At 38.5% G+C, this 18,930-nt stretch overlaps 3 protein-coding genes across 7 annotated transcripts in view; 1 reads left to right on the top strand and 2 right to left on the bottom strand.

The window, feature by feature from the left end:
* The first annotated feature begins 4,630 nt into the window (after positions 1–4,630).
* On the top strand, positions 4,631–7,029 carry ndr1 (nodal-related 1). The gene is made up of 3 exons (XM_056263087.1): positions 4,631–5,234; positions 5,957–6,705; positions 6,807–7,029. The coding sequence occupies exons 1-3, from the start codon at positions 4,964–4,966 to the stop codon at positions 6,957–6,959; spliced, it is 1,173 nt and encodes a 390-aa protein (XP_056119062.1). The 5' UTR covers positions 4,631–4,963; the 3' UTR covers positions 6,960–7,029.
* Positions 7,030–7,496: 467 nt separating this feature from the next.
* On the bottom strand, positions 7,497–11,211 carry eif4ebp1 (eukaryotic translation initiation factor 4E binding protein 1). Its single transcript, XM_056262926.1, has 4 exons — positions 11,028–11,211; positions 10,730–10,929; positions 8,972–9,166; positions 7,497–7,988 (listed from the first exon to the last, which is right to left on the bottom strand). Exons 2-4 carry the CDS (start codon positions 10,866–10,868, stop codon positions 7,957–7,959), a joined length of 366 nt encoding a protein of 121 aa, XP_056118901.1. The 5' UTR covers positions 10,869–10,929; positions 11,028–11,211; the 3' UTR covers positions 7,497–7,956.
* A 4,095-nt stretch (positions 11,212–15,306) lies between these two features.
* ank1b (ankyrin 1, erythrocytic b) overlaps positions 15,307–18,930 on the bottom strand; it is an 81,434-nt gene continuing 77,810 nt past the window's right edge. For 4 of the 5 annotated variants that reach the window (XM_056262922.1, XM_056262924.1, XM_056262921.1 and 1 more), the window contains 4 exons: positions 18,311–18,596; positions 18,123–18,203; positions 16,960–17,051; positions 15,307–16,784 (listed from right to left, as the gene is read on the bottom strand). In XM_056262922.1, the coding sequence (XP_056118897.1) occupies positions 16,983–17,051; positions 18,123–18,203; positions 18,311–18,596 (436 nt within the window). In that variant the 3' untranslated portion in view covers positions 15,307–16,784; positions 16,960–16,982. The remainder of the gene's footprint in view (positions 16,785–16,959; positions 17,052–18,122; positions 18,204–18,310; positions 18,597–18,930) is intronic. The other variant, XM_056262923.1, reaches the window with a different exon arrangement.

An 18,930-nucleotide genomic window follows, 5' to 3' on the forward strand; every position in this document is an offset into this window, starting at 1 on the left:
AGCGTTTGACGTAAGCATTGCCCAACATGAGGACAAGAGTCTTAACTCTAAATTTAAGACTGTCACCGCCAATCAGATCAAAATTTGTTGACAAGGAGAAATGGATACAGCTCTGTAGCATGATAAACCAGACTGACAGTTTATCCAAGAAAGCATAATTCATCTCTCATAAGCCTCTTCCGCTCAAAAGAGTGTTTATTTCTTATTCAACAGTAGAAATATTTCTATCCAAAGCTGCGGTGTGGTGGTGCAAAATAAGAGATAAGGCGCTGTGCTGATGCATCACCCACTTCTGTGGCATACACACATCACAAACACACTTCAACCTTCAGAAAGTAAACCCTGTTATCTGTCGAACATTCATGCCGCTTTTTGAGTACAGAAAAGTAACCTCAATTTACGCACTGGGCCTAAAGATATTTGTCTGGACGTGACATAAGGGTTCTTGAAATCTTTGATTTAAAACATCATAGGAAGGTTGGTAGGAGAAGAGTTCCAATTTGTGGAGATGTACACCTTTTAAATGAAAGGAAATGCCTTTGATCTTAAAAATAAGCCAAACACTTTCATCTACGGGATGTAACCTTTGTTTACACGCGTCACCAATTTCTGTAACTCAAAGCTAAATTTTATGAAATGACCAATCGGCTTTAGATTGCGGGATCTTTTGAGAAAGCTGGCAATTCTAGATCAGGGGTTTTCAAACCTTTTAATGCCACCGGTCCCCATTTAGGACGAGCCCTTTTGCAAGGGACCCCCTTCCTAAAATATAAAGATAGATATACATTTTCCTCTATATTTTCATCATACATACATACTGGCCAAATGTTTGGGGTCAGTTTTTTTTTTATTTAAATACTTTTAATCCACAAAGTTGCATTAAAAAGCCTTGACAGTAAAGGCTTTTACACAGTAACAAAACATTTCAAATAAATGCTGTTCTTTTGAACTTTCTATTCATCAAAGAATCCTGCAACAATTTATCACTTTTTTCGCAAAAATATTAAGCATGTTTTCAATATTGATAATGCTACGAAATGTTTCTTGAGAAGCAAATCAGCATATTAGAAGGATTTCTGAAGGGTCACGTGACACTGAAGACTGAAGTAATGATGCTGAAAATTCAGCTTTGCCATCACAAGAATAAATTACATTTAATAATATATTCAAATAGAAAACCGCTATTTTAAATTGTAAAAATATTTGACAATATTACTGTTTTTACTGTATTTAAAACTGTGTACTGTCTTTAAAAACATTAACATTTTCTACTGCCTGCACAAATTTTAACAGTAGTGCATACAGTAAAAAAAAAGAGAGAGAAAAGATTATAAACGCGCTTAAAATAATATCATATTTACTTTGTATTAAGTTGGCACTGAATCTTTGCCCTCCATGAGAGTACCGTTAGATGTATAAACCTGAGGAGAAAACTAACAAAACTATGGCTGTCAATGTTATAAATATTTATAATTAATAAATTAAATTTGACTATTTTATTTTATTTTATTTATTTACATTTTTACATTATATTTAGAACCTTTCCACTGGCATCCCCTCATTTGAAAACCTCAACAGAAGGTTTTTCAACAGAATTTATTTCTGATCCTCACAACCATGGCTATTTTTCCAAAAAACAGTGAAACACAGCCATATTCTGACATTTTCATCTGTGATACTCCTTTTGAGTCTCTGAATCACGGAACAGCACTGAAATGCAGCAGCAGTGTTTAGAAGTGAGCATTTTGGCCAAATTTATAAAATCAAATCAAATCAAATAAATAAACAAATACTCATAATCCTGTCCCGGAGGCAAATGCTCTATTTCAGTCAATTCCAGCTGCCCTGAAAATCTTGATGTTTACCCTGGCAGATTCAGAGTGGCACATGGCTGGCCGTAATAGAGAGAAAATGACAAGATTCCTGACCATAATAGTGCAGACTAAAGAAAAGCTTTTACTCAGCTTTCTAATAAAAGCATTGATAAAGGATCATCTATGACCCACACCAACATTAAAGATGCATGAAAGTGGATTCCGTAAACGGCTGGAAATCAGCTAGCATTTAGCTAATAATAATAAACGAAAACTTAAATATATATTGTGCTTTCTCAGCAAGAGTTAAAGGTATGGTACATGGACCCACATCATTCTGGATTCTGAACCTAAAGCCATATTGACCTGTCCATGGTTAAAATGAAATCAAAGTGTCCGTATTGGAGCACATTGTGGTGTGGGATTCAAGCCCCTAACAACAATGATCTTTGTCAGCGTACAGTCCTGCCTCCAATGCTGCTAGGACAAAAAGTATAAAGAAAAAAGAAAAAAAAAGCGTACTTTCTGAGCTATTTCTTTGCTTTCGTGTCCCTGCAATTTCTGCTATCAGACTGATAGAGGGAAAAAAGCCATTCCTAGCGAACAATGTCAGGACTGTGGTTTAATGAGAGACGCTGATTCATCTATGGATTCCTGGCAGTGCAACCAAATTAAAAAGAGATAGCTTTGAAGGTGCTTAAAGACTATCTGTTTATCTCCTATACTGAGATATGTGAGACGCATGACATCCAGCCAGCTTTGAAAGTGTCAGGTCTGGCTAGAATTAGTAAATAATAATAATAAAGACTCATATCTGCTCTTCGATAATGAGGTGTTTATTAAACCAAAACAATGTTGTTTGCAGCAAAGCATTAGTTACACCAACCGTCACCATGCTGTTTTTGTGATGCAAATCTATTTATCATGGTATATGCATTCAAAGGTGTGCAGTCAGTCTGTTGACAGAGTGATCTCTCCAGCTGCTGTAAAGACAGAGACAGCATCTGCCTGAACCTTAATCAAATAGCACCATCTCACTGGATTTAAGTTGGTATCAAAGGCTTATTTCAAATGCAGGTGCTTCGCTGGACAGAGGGTAATTATCCCCATTATTCAAATGACACAAAGGCAGGCCCTTTCATATTTCATGGCCTTTTTGTTTTTTGTTGCCATCCCTAACGCAAGTGTGCACTTTTCTTCCAACGCCACACAAAGGGCTTGATTCTGTTTTCCTTCTCGATGCTCCCTTTTTTTCCCCTATACCGGAGAGTCCTGAGGTCTCTGTTTTGCAAACCGATTCACAGCAATCAGGGTCTCTGGCGATTAATTAGGCCGTCTGCCCAAAGCAAGGCATGTCTGTCACAACAGGTCAGCATCACCTATAGTTCTACCATATTATACCACACGCACACAAGCAATCAATAGCAAATACACTGATCTTGATATATGGCCAAAATCAGCAGTAGATCACTAAAAAGCTACCTAGACAGACAGACAGACAGAAAGACAGACAAATGGATAGATAGACAGACGGAGTCAGCTAGAAAGCTTGACAGATATGGATGGATGGATTATCTTAAGGTTCAAATGCATGGCAGAAAAGGAGCAATAGACAGCTAGAAAGCTATAGACAGACAGACACATGAATGAATATACACAAAAAATGTACTACAATTTCACAAAATTTATAATGCTATAGGACAATGAATTTATAAGATCTGACACTTATTAGCATCAAATGGCTAAGTATGTGGGAGGAAGGCTCAGTGCCAATTTCTGTCTTGCTTATTATCAGTGTTACTATGTGTGAGATTGCCACTGACATTCACAGCTGGTCTGCTTCAATTCTGTGACGAGAAATAATATGTGTGTGTGTGTGTGTGTGTGTGTGTGTGTGTGTGTGTGTGTGTGTGTGTGTGCGCAAATCAGAATCAGCACAAAGCTTGTCAACACATCACACGGGCAGTGTCAGGAGAAATAAGTGACGCAAGGATGAACAGTCTATATTTTAGTAGCCTACAGAGATAATCTTTGAGCTTTATCACTTTGTTAACGATTTGGCAAATCATTTTCGAAAGTCAAGGAAGGTAGCAAAAGGTGAAACTTTGAAGGCAGCGCCCCCTGTTGTATAAGATGCTTCAATACATGTGGAAAGAAAGAAAGAAAGAAAGAAAGAAAGAAAGAAAGAAAGAAAGAAAGAAAGAAAGAAAGAAAGAAAGAAAGAAAGAAAGAAAGAAAGAAAGAAAGAAAGAAAGAAATTGTCTGTGGGGTTCTGTGCTTCTCAAATCTATGCATAAAAATAGGACCTTAATGGCTGGGAATTTTCGGTTCAGAATCAGATTAAGTTGCTTCTTTTCGACCGGGGAGGTAATGCATTTAACATTTCATTGGTCATATATGGCTATAAGGTCACGAATGGCTATGTCTATGAATACAAAAAAAAAAAAAAAATTCAAATTTTATATAAAGCCTATAGGCTATATAAAAAGATAGCCTATAGGCTAAAATATTGTATTTTGACCACACTATAGCTGGACTCGGTAACAAACATCTACAAGAATATTGTATCATCATCATAACATTCTAGGTAAAGTCAAGCAGCCAAATGATGCGGTAGGCTATATCATGAATATAACAATGTTGCTGTTATAATGTGGAGATTTCCAATGACATAGGCTAATTACTATTTATGGTCTTCTGATATGGAAAGGCATAGAAACGACATTACTTCCTCTATTTTCAATCAAACTAAGAAATAATCCAGCATTAGGGGTGTTTTTCTCCTTTTAATCAAATGGACATTGATGAACAAATGTAGTCCACTAATATTATTGTTTAAGTACACTTTCAAAAGGACCTTCAATACACAGCGCTCGAGGAGAAGAATTAATGTTTTCACACCCTTCGACGCACAAAAGACTGCTGGTTTCGATACACGACGACCCAGGGACATGTATCCCTTTATGGATCACAAGGACACTTCAAAGACCCAAAGGACCTCACAGACCATCAAAAGACTTCAAGTTTCTATAAGTGAATTAAGATGGCCAGGCAGCACTCATGACACTCACTTTCCAGGGGACGGTGAAGGAGCAGGATCTCAGAGACAGGCTATTCCTCTGCGTGGTGGATCTTAACCTAGATTTGACATGTGGTTTATCTGCGGGGTCCTGAGCGCAGTTCTCGCGCTGGTGAACTCCACGGTGTCCTTTCCCGGATTCCACGATGCGTTGAGGAATAGGATGCGAGCACCTGGGAAGAGCGGCGGAGGTCAGGCGGGTCAGAGCCGACACACCAGCAGGTATCCGCTCTACATGATGCACCTCTACCGGACCTTTCTGACCGGAGACGACAAACAAACCAGCCACGAAAACCCAACTCTTTACGAGTCCGATTCTGTCTTGAGTCTCTTCGCCAAAAGTGAGTAGCCTACATTTTTTTAATCTTTAAATGAATTTTAAACATTACATTATACGTCGTTTTACAATAGGCTATAGCCTATGCCGATATTTTTTCCTAATTTTTAGATGTTTCTGATGATAATAAATAGGCCTATATACATACTAAATTGAAAAAAATATTTTCTATAAACAAAGATGTAGCCTAATAGCGACAGGTATTTTATTGCACGATCAATCGCTGCATTCGGCGGTCAAACATTTAACGTATCGCCAAACGGAAAATCTTTAAATGCTTCCTACAGAACAAGTGTAATAGCAGTAAAAAAAAAAAAAATTTAAAACAATATGCACATTTATTTCATAAGTAGCCGTGTATGCGGCTTTATGTAAAGTCAGCCGTCGGTCATTATCGCAAAACAAATCTCTTCAGGTTGATACAAGACCCCCGGGGAAAATAATTTGATAGGTAGTAGTTTAGCTGGTTCTAAGCTATAGCCAAGTCACGTATTATGTTTATTAGTTAGCGTGTGTATTAGCTGCAAGACGTCTGTTTCAAAGTGGCTTGGGCAGCAATACACATCTCAACAATAAGAACATTCTACTTTATTAATTGCTTGTCCCGAATATACCCATGTGTGAAAACATCCTTTAAGATAATTAAGCACCACACTTATCCTTTCTAGACCGCTTAACTAACTGTCCCTCGACCAGTAACTAATTTCTTGTCCAAATATTTTTCAGGTTGCTATCAGGTTGGTGACAAATTAGCCGTGACATTTGACATGTCCTCCATATCAGCAAGCGACGACGTCCAGCGGTCTGAACTTCGCATTCGCCTTCCAGAATTCACCTCTGAGATTGCGGTGGATATCTATCATGAATCCAAACGAGAGTGTGACAGAAGCCCCTGTGACGAAGTACGCCTTCACCTGGGCAGTGTGAAAGCCAACCCAAGTGACCCAACCTCCCATTCCTCCTGGAGGATCTTCAACATCACAGCGCTGCTCAAGTACTGGTTGCACCAGGGTGAGAGCGTTTCCTTGGAGGAATCCGTCCAGATGTCTTCGACTGCTGAGAAAGAGGGGCACGAGAGTTTCCAGCATCTTACAGCCAACAGGGTCATGATGGTGGTTTACTCCAAGCAGAACCAGGCAAAGACGTCCACCCTCATCCAGACTGCGGAGCACTCCAAGTATGTCGCTCTGGACCGGGCCGGTGGTGGAAGTGAACCTGTGCCTCGGCGTCACAGGAGGAACCACAGGACTGACGACAGAGTGCGAGACGCAGCTGCTAGCATGATTCCAGGTGTTTCGCAAGAAGGGGAGAAGAAACCTCTCTGCAAGAAGGTAGATATGTGGGTGGACTTCGATCAGATAGGCTGGAGCGACTGGATCGTTTATCCAAAGCGCTACAATGCCTTTCGATGTGAAGGTAACTGCCCTACACCCGTTGATGAGACCTTTACTCCAACCAACCATGCCTACATGCAGGTAAGAGTCTTTTTAAACCTTTGATATAGTTGTGATAATTACTTTAAAATGTTTTCTGTTTGCTAGACTGACTCTAATGTTTGTTGTCTTGTCATTTGCAGAGTCTTTTGAAGCTGCACCACTCAGACCGCGTCCCATGCTTGTCCTGCGTACCCACCCGTCTGGCTCCTCTCTCCATGCTCTACTATGAGAACGGCAAGATGGTCATGAGACACCATGAAGGGATGGTTGTAGGAGAATGTGGCTGCCACTGAGTCTCCAAATCCCAAATGAACTCAACACTAGCACTTTGGATATGCTCCTCAAACCCGGAAAAACATATTTAAGCACGAATGAATCTAAATTGTTTTCATTTGCACAGTATTTTCACTTGAAATAATTGAGGTATCCTGCACTGAGGCACCTGGATTACTTGATGCTATTTTTTGAAAGCTTTGTGTGTTTACCTAATTTGTAAATAGTAGAGTATGTAAATTACCCACTGTAATAAAATGTTTTCATAATGGTTATGCATTGTGTCTTATGAGTTTGAAAATCATCAGCAGCAAATGAATAAGCCACACACACGTAAATTCTCTGGTGTTTATTGATTTTTTTTTATGCTTAAATGTCTCTTACGTAATATCAGGGAAGCTAAGATAACTTCACAACCCAAAAAAAAAAGAAGGCATTTTACATTCTGTTGAATGACACTTTAGGTGAGAATACTCTTCAGGATAAACAAAAATTAGATTTTACCATTACAGAAAGTATCAATGCCAGATGGAAAGTGGTCAAATTCAGGTAAATTTATAGGAGTTGGCAATCTGGATTTTCCTCCACATGACTTTTGTTGAGACAACCACCAAGAGGTGTTGCTCCCCCTACTGATCATTCTGCAAAACTACACAAACAAATCTGTATCAAATAAACAATGTCACATGGTGGCCAGTTGAATGTCCCCCATGTCTTAGGCAGATGTATAGCGCTTGGGATGCACTATCTGACATCTGAGATAGTGGCTCTTTCAGGCACAACAGTGTTAGCTGATGTTGAGAATCTAAAGTAATGGCTTTGTGCGCGTCTTGAGCGACAGCATCCGTACAGAAAAGGAAAATATCATTTGGACAGTAGATAAATGAAAGAAAAAGAAAGACAGATGACATGGAAGGAGAAGTCTTCTGTGCATTTATCCTCTCAGGGAACAGTTGTCATCACAGTAATATTCATTACAGTCGTCGCCTCCTTCGTGTGGCAGGTCCTCTATTGTAGTTAGATATCCATTTCAAACTGGGCATCCTCCCCTTGAAACCACAGAACAAAATTAATATTTATTGAACATATGTAATCCTATAAAGCCTACTGTATCATATTTTATAGAGAATTTCACAAGTCCTCTAAATTGTCAACATGATCAAAACTTTGCTGAAAACCTGCTGTACACAATCTACCACATGATTTCTTTCGTCTGATAGTTTATACTTTTTTAGAAAGCAAAATGCCTTGTAGTATAGTAATAAAACTCCACTTTTAGGCTGTGGTACACATCTTTTTTTGCTGTGAAATCTTTAATGATTTTTATGAAGTAAATGCAAGAATAACTTTTATATTGTTCGTAATATTTCAAAATGAACACTTACTGGACTAAAGAAACTTAGGTTTACTTAAATATCCCCCTTTTTTTTTTTTTTTAAAAGTCATGTTAAAATGAGAGTATGATGCATTAGGCTTTTGAGGAATGTTTAACTGAACAATTTCTGTATTATCATTGTATAGCTTGGCATGGCATTATAGGTTTTGATCAGCTTTGAACAGCTACAGCTTTGATCAAAGCTAAGCATTTAAATATCATTTAAAAAAAAAAATCATATTATTGGAAGATATTTATATGTACTGTATATAAGCAGTTTGCTATACTGTTATAAAGAGCGCATCAATTAACATTACAAACCATCAGAATTTCATCTCACTTTTTGAGCATACAAACATCAGCAATCACACCAAATTGCATTTTGCAGTTTGGGCTTCTGAACGAAACTTGAAATATGAGGTCCATATTTTCATTCATCACACTACTACACAAGCCATAAAAACCTGATGTTTCAATTACGAAACTCAACAAAAAGCAAGTACGCAAATGTTTTTTTTTAAAGACTGTGTCTAAAGGTACAATAAAATGCTCCATTTCAAATAATTCGCTTTTTTTCTTCATATTATTATTTAATATGTCAGTCTTTACAGGGTTAATAACTTTTAGCTTCAGTGCACATCTGAAAGTTGCTTTTACCTGCGCTCTTGTCCGCTAGGGGGCTGATGCTGTTATTATTGACCGTCTGTTTGGGGTGGGCCTTGTCGTTTTTAATGGTGACCGAAGGAGGACTGGTTACCCCCGGAATGTCAGGGAGGCAGCAGGGCGGTGTGCGGGCCAACGGGGAGCTGCGACAGTCCAGCAGGAACTTTCGATCATAGATGATCCGGGTGCCTATATATAATTTAGTAATCAAATAAAATACAGCTGAGGTTAAGCTATGTTAAGGAAACGATGGTCCTGTATCAGGGTACAAGAGCAGAGTTGACCAACAAGACTGTGAAAACATGGAGGCCAGCCATGTGCGTTTGGGCGGTGCCATGTTAATGTTGCGAGCAGCATTCAATCCCAGCATGTCTAAACATGTCCCTATGACGGTGCATTTTACAACATTCAACAGTTGCATCATTAAAGGGTTGAGCTTTGTAAATCATCAATGTTTGACAAACTGCTTTCTCACATTTTATCCTAATCAGAATAGTGTTAAGAGAAAAGCACAAGACAACAGGCTGAAATGGAGCAGTGAGAACACGCTATCAGCTCTACTCATATCAGCCCTGTTGAACCTACTGTGAACCTTCACACACACACACACACACACACACACACACACACACACACACACACACACACACACACACACACACACACACACACACACACACACAAACATCCTTGAACTACATTCACTCAGTGAGGTAGTGCTAATGAGTGCATTACAGCAGCACCCAGAAACACCCGTAAACATAACACATAGGTTTATGCATAGAAATCAAGCTTGTACACCAATGAAAACACAAGTGATAAACATGACACACTATTTAGCCAATAAAAAGTCACATGACAAAAATTCCCCAGGGCAATATAACACACACCTAATTTGTCCCATGATGTATAGAGTGTTACATCATGGCTGAAATGATGATCTGGACAAACAAGCAGCTATTGATACACTGTTTACAATGCTAAGAACAGTTGCCCTTATGAGCTAGAAAAGCAGAAGTGTGGTGTACATTGGGAAACCAACAAAGTCACATGCTTCGGGTGCTGTCACATCCTCTTTTGTGGACTGTTTACAATCTCTGTCAACTAAAAACAACAACAACAAAAAAACTATACACATATAGACATTATAGAACATGCATTTAAATCTTCAGTTTTTCACAATTGTTCAAGAGCCTTAAACACCATGTCAGCATATCCAAAATCCACTTGAAGGTCGTTCAAGGCCATGATGTTTACTCATAAATGAAACGGTTTAATTTGACAAACGGACAAAGTTTCAATAGGGAGGTTATTTTATTACGGTCCCTTTCGACAATTTATAATTATTTAAATTAATATTTAAAATTAATCAACCCGTGTTTCTACGTTCACAATTTTATATTTAAACATTTTAATAACAATATTTCTGCAATTGTAATGTCTGAGCAGACCTGAGTGCAGAACATTGTTTTGCAAAGACAAATGCAAGATGCAGTCGTGTCAATAAAACAATGTTCTTCTTATCGTGACGATAACATTCCTGCATTTATTACCTGTTCACGGCTACAGTTAAAAGGCAAACAATACAAGACAAACAGGCTGAAGCATTTTGAGCACGCGCACCGCAGTCTGTCAAGCACAAAGACAATGCGAGCGGTGCGCGAGCTCTGATATGCATCGCTATGTCGCGATCAAAACAAAAACAATGCCTGCACTGCGACAGCTTCCAAACTGCAAGTTCGTGACATTTACCTCCAGGAGTCGTGCTAAAAAGGGTCCCTCCGGGAGTTGTAGAGTAATCATGAGGCATATGGGCCGCATCGTTGATTATGACTCGTCTGGTGGTCGGAATTGCCTGACTGGTGGTGGTCTTCTGACTGCTCATGGACATTTTCAACACTATTGCAACCACAAACTCAGCCAGCTGCCTTTATCAAATAGTGTATTTGCACCTTAAAGTAAATGAATAATACAAGTTAGAACAAATTTTACTGGGACATTTTTTTATACGTTAGCAGCAGTTTAACGTCAAGTTTCCCTAATTATTTACCTTGTCCGTTTGTGGCAAACTTGACTACATACAAAAATAAATACTACTAAATATTTGAGCCTGTATTACACTTCATTCACACACTCACACTCGCAAACTAGCTAAATGCTAGGCTTATCCGCGACCACGTTTTCTCTCTCACTCCCTCATGCACACACAACACCACGCACTCAACAAAACATGAGCAGGAAAGGGCTATTTAAAACGGAGAATCGATGCAACGGCGCCCCCACTGGTATGCGTTAGTACTGCAAGAGAGCGATGGGAAATGTAGTTTTTCCGATTTTTACAGGAGCTGTAAACTTCCGTTATACCGATTTAAAAAAACTACTTGTCATTCATTGTTTTTTTTTTTTTTTTTTATTGCAACATTTCCACTGAAATCAATCAGAGGTGATCACTAGAATGCGATTGTCTAGACATTCGACAGATTGATTTTCTCTTTATCAAATCAGGATATCCTAGTTTAAAAAAAAATCTTTATTTTAAGACGACAGCATCAGAATAACAAATTGGGGTACCCGCAGACTTTTTGTCATCACTTACTCTCCCTCATGTTGTTCCAAACCTATTCGTTTTTCTTCTTCTGCTGAACACAAAAGAAGATATTTTGATGTTGGTAACCAGACTTGACGGCATCCATTGACTTCCGTTTTGTTTTTTCCTACTATGGAATGGTTACCGTCAACTGTTTGACTACCAACATTCTTCAAAATATCTTCTTTTGTGTTCAACAGAACAAAGAAACTCATACAGGTTTGGAACAACATGAGGGTGTGTAAATGTTGACACATTTTTTATTTTGGGGTGAAATCCGTTTAAATTCATGCGCATCAAATTTAAGGCCATAAAAAGTCTTAATTATCTTAAGGGTATAAGAAAAGTCTTAATCATCATTTCAAGAGGTCTTAAATTTTGGGACAGAAAAACAGGATTCGCGATAGCCTATGGCTTAAAGCGATGATTAAACATCAAAAGGTAATGATTAAACTGAGAGCTGTTTCAAAGTAAAAGCACGTGTTCGTTCTACAGGCTCACGGTTTCAGAGCAATTCACAATGAATAAGTTAACTTACCTGCCAAGCGATTGCTTTGATCTGTTAACGAATTTGGTCAATGACTACTTAAAATGTTTTAAAGGCTGAAATGAGGTTTAGTAGTTTATAAAACTTTTTGTTTTTGTCAGAACATATAATTTGAACTGTAAAGTTGTTGAAATATTTTTTTATACAGTCATTTTATGGTTTGGGTGTAATCGACATTGTCCTACCTCGTTCATGCTATTATTTATTTGTGCAGGTCTTAAATTTGATTTTAAAAACCCTGCAGATACCCTAAGCTACTGCATTCATATAGTATGTGTTATGCAAAATAACAAATTTAGTCAACAATAAGATTTTCTGTGTGACTGTGGTAACAATTCAATAAATGGAGCTGAAAATAAGTTTAAACCCATCCTTTACATATTCTATTCATTCATCCTTTGAAGTTAAAACTACATTTATAAATACCAAAAATATTTGGCAAATTCTCTTACACACGCACACAGTGTCACAATATGTCACATCTTTCTTTATTAACTTTTGTAAATGATCTGAGCTGGTGTGCAGGATAAATGGTCTATACATTTCTTCATATTAGAATGATTCTGAATAAAAGGCTTGTGTACATATTCAATGTTCGTATTTCCTCTCTCCATTACAATAATAAAAAATAAAAATAAAAAAAAGGAAATTAAAACATGTTTAAATAGCAACAAAGCCTCTACATTCCCCATGACATGGGCATGTTCGTATTACTGGATTCTAACTAATTTACTTAAAGTACAGCCATAACAACTCTAATAAGGGTGCATAGCATTCTAATTAAATATAGTTTGTCATATATTTATACATATATTCTTTATTAAAAACATCTTTTTCTGTGCATGTGCGCAGTTGCATTCCTTAGTACAGAGTAATATGATATTGCGTTTATAATGTCATTAATCCATTCTAAAGGAGTATAGGTGAAGTCTAGATTTTTGCAACAGTTAAACATTGTACATAAACTCTTTTTTTTTATACATAATGATTGCAATGTCAAATCGTTTTGTTCCTTAAACCAAAAATAAATGAATGAAACATTCTCTTCCTTTACCCCCTTTGTTTTCAGGAACTTTGTATCGATCAACACTTACAGCAGCGACAAGATATTGAACAGGTAGGCTATCTATGTCCTTCATCACTCCCATTACGCACTTCCCAACACCCATGATAATCCTTATACTCCTTTGAGTGGACACAGGATTTACTGTTAAGTATGTATTAACTAGAATCATGGAAGAGAAATCATCTGTCAACACAAACCTGAGTGAACAGTAGAAAACAATATACAGTGAGGCAGAACTCATAAGTGTTTTAATGCGTTGGTGAGAAGGGAAGTGTGCAGTCTCACAAAGCACACTCATTTCATTGACTAAACAAAAACACTAGGATCTGATTAAACACTTTTCTTAAATATGAAAGTACAATCATTGTCATTCGTCCAATTGTCCATGCATTCCATAAATATTTGTTTGTAGTTTGGAGGATAAGTTCATTCATTCACTCACTCACTCACTCATTGACATCCATCGAATTAAACTACATGAGTCAGTATATCACGGTGTGCTCGTGACTATGTAAGCTACTGTGCTGTGATTAAATGCTGAGCACCATACCTGATTTCATTATGCTTGCCAGCCGTTCAAAAAAACCTTGTCCATTAAAGTGAAACAGCTACCGTTCAGTGAACTCGAGTTGGCATGTAGATCACGTAATTGCATACGGTGTGAGATACTCATGCATAGGGATGGGAATCGAAAACCGGTTCCACTCGAGAACCGGTTCTAAATTTTACGATCCATCGATATTGTATGCCCTCGACGTTAACGAGTCCTCTTATCGATGCTCCTGCTCTGAGTCAGCCATAGTATGTAGGCTACAGACCGTGAACTCACAACTGTCCCTTTTGTCCTTTTTCAAGCACCATAGCACCGCGTCCAAAGCTAATCTTTGTCCTGCAAAGTCTTATTTGATCAGTGAGTAAAATTGTCTCTCTCTGGTAATGTAGATGAACCGCTGCGCTTGTGACAGGGCGCATGTTAAACTGATCGAGCAGAGAGAGAGAGAGAGAGAGCCCCGGTCGCGCGCACGCACTCTCTCTCTTCGGAGCAAGGCAGAAGTAGGCTTCACAGTCTCAAAACTAAGCGCTGTCTTCCTCTCTCCCTCGCACATATTAATCAAAATAAACGACACGATGGTAAGGTAGGGAGACTAAAGTTTCATGTGGAGCATTCGGAGATTTGTTTTTCCTGAATTGCCGCTGGGTGTGAATTGTGCTAAAATACGTTGCCTTATCTTCTCTGAAAAGTGTTCCGCACATTCAGCTGACATAATCACACTTAAAAAAAATGATCCAGTGATGAAATGTTTTCTGTGATGACACACATCTTGTGAGATGTCCCAACTGCCGGGATAATCACACAACGCGCACACGTCTGATAATGACACGTCCAATTCGCGAACTAATGACTCATTTGAACCGATTCGTTTTAATTCATGGTTAAAACAACTGATCTTTCCAACACTGAACTCACGGGACGTTTAATCGGTGTATAACTAATCGGTAACACTTTACAATAAGGTTCCATTTATTACATAAATTACATAAAAAGTACAGTTTGCTTAGTCAAGTGTAAGCTTTAAAACAAATAAAACAACTTGTATTTTCCCCCGAAAAAGACTACTTTTTACCACACAGTGCTATCAGGAATCGATAAGGGAATCGTTAAAGAATCGGATCGATAAGCAGAATCGTTAGTGGCATTGATATTGATAAAATCTTATCAATTCCCATCCCTACTCATGCATGCTGTTATATCTCTTGAATCGTATACGTCTTACAAATGCTACTAAAATGTCGGGTTAATAGAGTATACACTGAACACACAGGCGCTCGAAGACCGAAAAACACACACACACACACACACGCACACCGACAACAACGCAGTATTCCAACTGTTGCAGCACGTTTGATATTATTGCTTTGGTAGACTATACTTCAAGAGTTTTTGTGTATGTTTGGGCTCTTTCATAGTAAAATAAAAAAGAATAACGGTGAAAATGCACATGCGAATGACGTTAATAGGGAACCGGTAACATGAAGTTGCAGTTTAAGCTTCCCATTGTTACCATAAAACCTTGTTGGTATGTGTTGTGAGACATCAGAAGCCAAAAAGTGAGACAGACAGTTGTGAGTTCACAGTTCAGGGGTCAATTTTAAGGTGGACTTTCACAGTGCTGTCTGTATATTTATCGGTCTATTTTTAACTGTACATCTAAATGAAAAAAAATGAAAAATAAATACAAACAAAAAGAATAAATCGAAGAGCATCATCAAAGTTTAAAACGCTTCCTTGTCACATAACTCAATCTGAAATCCCAAACATTACAAAGGCAGTTACTCAGAGATAGTCCCCAAGCCCCACACGTCACAGCTACAATAGTTTTTTTTTTTTTTTTTTTTTCACCAGCACAGCTTGATTAAAAATATAAAATCAATAAAAATGTCCGGGCCGAGTGCAGGCCCAAGAGAACAGCATGAAAAGCGGTGTTAGCCTGCATGCAATGCTACATTAGTCTCTGGAAATGGTCTGACGTGACGGTTTTAGTTGAGCAGCTGAGCTACATATGAGGGTGAATGGATGGTCGGTAGGTCGGAGGTTAAGGTTGTGAACTGTCAGACAGAGAAAGCACGTGCCCTCCATAGGTTGCCATTTGGGTGTTGTACGTACGAAGCTACGCAACCTCCAACAAACGAATCGGTTCGGATTTGAAAGGAGGGGGCCTTTGAATTCAAAACAAGAGATATAAAAGTAAAAGGTGGCTGACAGTTCAAAGGAACACGGATACGCTTAACAAAGTGAAAATAAACACACGCGGACGCTCACGAGTAGGAGAGCACAGTGGCTTGTTGTCATTCCCATGGCAAACACCAAATGAGCTCTGACCGATCCGGAAAAAAAAGCTCAGTACCAAGCCAGAAGCGAGTACACATGCGTTAGATACCGACACACACGCACACACACCGACGCACATTCACATAGCATTAGAGTGCATATATCACATTGAAGAACAGGATAAAGGGCCTGTGGGAAATGACGTGACGGGCTTAGCATCCACTATGCTGCTGTGTAATGACAATCTGTTTGACAAAATAAAGAACTGTTGCTTTTTTTCTTTTTTTTTTGGGCTGTTGTGTTCCCAAGACCCCTTGTTTCAAGAGTCTCTCATTTTCAAGATCAAAGGTCCAAAGGTTTCCCCCTTCCAACTGCCAGTCCTGGAACGGCCCTTTACCTTGTACCCCTTCAGTTTTTTAGATAATGACAGCTCATAGGTCATGCACCAGCAGTCAGTCATGCGTTTACAGTTGACAGGAAGCACTTTTTGTTGCTTTTTTGGGTGGTTTTCTTCATGTTTTTGTATAAAAAGTTCATGCCCTATGCTAGTTGTATGTTTTTATCTTCTTCTGTTAAAAATGTTACAAAACTACAGGTAGAGAACGCCTCGTCCTTGTTTTCCAGTGACACTCCGTGGTTGCTTGACTGTAGGACTTGGGTGCGATGTGTTGTTCTTTTGCTGCATGTTTTTTTTGGGGTTTTTTTCATCGCTCCATGTATCGTTCTGTCTCCCAGTCTTGTGTAGGTGAAGGATGGTTTGGCAGTGGATGTTCGACCCTGGAAGAGCAATCCTTCATGAACAAATAGCTCCTTCAAAGAGACTGAAGCAAAGTCACTCAAGCTAAAACATAAAACTGATGTCTGTATCGTTCAAGTTTAGCAAAGCTAGCTCGCCCAATGGGTTTTAAGTTGTTCCTTATGTAATGCACCAATCATTTTCCCTGTCCCGTACCTTCAGGACAGTTTGTGTTTATTTCAGTGCTTTAATCTCCGCAGACTGGAGCGCTTCACAGTCTGGACATCCCTCTTCACATCCACACCCAACTGGAGAAAAGGAGGGAGAAAAAATATGACCAAATCGAGTTTGAACAAATTTCATGACCTGAGATATCCTCACAAATAAACTGTTTCTTGTTTTCCCTGGCATTTCTCATTGTTTTGAGGACTAGTGCATCTTTGAGCCAACATTCAGTACAAGTAAAATACTTGTGTTCTGTTAAAATCAGATACTCTCTAAGACTTTTACTCGAGTCATATTGGAATTGGTAGGGGCAACTGAACAAAACATTGAACGAATCTGAGCAAATCTTTTTGGTGAATGGGTTCAAAAGAAGACACCACTACAGGACAGCCAATAGCCAATAAAAATATAGACATACTGTAAGAAATGTCTCATAAAATAACCTAAAAATGTACATTGTGTGGTATCAAAATTTACCGCAAATTTTGTAAATAAATATACATCCATCATTCTTCATCATAAGTGTAAGTAGTGTAGTGTAAGTGAAAGTAGACATTTATATTTAAAATAATGCTGTTTTTTAAACTTTATATTCATCAAAGAATCCTGATAAAATGTACCAGTTTCCACCAAAAATGCCATTTTAATAACTTTGATAGTAACAAGAAATGTTTCTTGAGCAGCAAATCAGCATATTTCTGACGGATCATGTGACTCTGAAGACTGAAGTAATGATGCTGAAAATTGAGCTTTGCCAACACAGGAATAAATAACTTTTTAAAATAAATTCAAATTCTATTCATATATCAGTTATTCTAAACTGTAATAATATTCCACAATAGTACTGATTTTACTGTGTTTTTGATCAAATAAATGCAGCCTTATTTTAAAAACATTACAAAACACAAGAGTCCAAAATCTTTGAAAGGTAGTATATATAGAATTAGTGTAGTTTAACAATAACAAATAGACAAAAAAAAGGAACAAGTTAAACAATTATTAAAATAATATTTATGAAATATTAGAAAACAGAAACTACATTACCCATCAGAATTGATGAGGATAATCTCAAAAAAGGTGAAATATAATCAGCCAGATCAATCGATATATTGGTTCAATACTATTATAAACATGAAAGAAAACGGAGGACCCACCTTGGTCACGACATTCCCATGCTCATCAGTGAACTGCTCTTCGTGTAGATGATCACTGGTGATCTCTATCGGATCATCCTTCTGCAAGGAGGGAATAATAGTTCAAATATCATTATTGACTAATTGAAGTCAAGACCGTGTCCAACAACATGCTCTTTGCTCAGACTGGACAGGCCCAGGACACACACCTGTGCCTTCCGCCTGTCCTGGTCCCATGCCCGTAAATCCCCCTCCTGACGGGAGAAGCCCAGCCCTTTATCAAAGGGCTGAGTGCCCAGCAGACGCCCCCGCAGGACCTCCGAATGGCCTGTATCACATACCGGTGTAAGCAGGGCCTCCTGTGCTACACGGGACTGATTGTGGTCCTGGGACGATGACATCATGGCCTCCATGGTCGGCCTGGCTTTGGGTTGAGACCAGCTTTGGAGGGGGTCTTTCTCCTGTGAGTAAGGCTGGAAGGCGCCGCCCCCGAGCCTGCGGAGGAGGGATGGATAAAGATGGAGTAAATGCTATCCGTCTAAAGGGCCATTCACACCAAAAACTATGATATCTATAACTTTAAAATGTTAATAACACCGCCCTGCATCATATTTGCTGAATGAAATCCAATACTTGTTTCTAACTAATTTTGGGGTGCTGATCCCAAAAATAGTGCCTGCTTTGCTCTAGCACCTCACACCTTCTCACAAAATATAAAGTGCATTTCGTGGCGTGTTTGCTTTCAACAATCATTTTGTAAGGTCAAGAAGACGTTTTTATTCCTTAATCACCAGAAAAACTGCCAGAAAGACATGGTTCTCTATCTTTC

Source organism: Rhinichthys klamathensis, unplaced genomic scaffold (assembly GCF_029890125.1).
Source record: "Rhinichthys klamathensis goyatoka isolate OS25496 unplaced genomic scaffold, OSU_Roscu_1.1 h1tg000197l_1, whole genome shotgun sequence".
Taxonomy (NCBI): Eukaryota; Metazoa; Chordata; class Actinopteri; order Cypriniformes; family Leuciscidae; genus Rhinichthys; species Rhinichthys klamathensis.

Bases quoted from the DNA above. Each gene is read 5' to 3' on its own strand.
- eif4ebp1 (XM_056262926.1), bottom strand. From the start codon at position 10,868: ATGTCCATGAGCAGTCAGAAGACCACCACCAGTCAGGCAATTCCGACC. The intron at 9,167-10,729 runs GTAAATGTCACG...AATTATATATAG, and splicing joins TTTTAGCACGACTCCTGGAG to GCACCCGGATCATCTATGAT. The intron at 7,989-8,971 runs GTAAAAGCAACT...TGTGGTTTCAAG, and splicing joins CCTAGCGGACAAGAGCGCAG to GGGAGGATGCCCAGTTTGAA.
- ndr1 (XM_056263087.1), top strand. From the start codon at position 4,964: ATGTGGTTTATCTGCGGGGTCCTGAGCGCAGTTCTCGCGCTGGTGAAC. The intron at 5,235-5,956 runs GTGAGTAGCCTA...AATATTTTTCAG, and splicing joins CTTGAGTCTCTTCGCCAAAA to GTTGCTATCAGGTTGGTGAC. The intron at 6,706-6,806 runs GTAAGAGTCTTT...TGTCATTTGCAG, and splicing joins CCAACCATGCCTACATGCAG to AGTCTTTTGAAGCTGCACCA.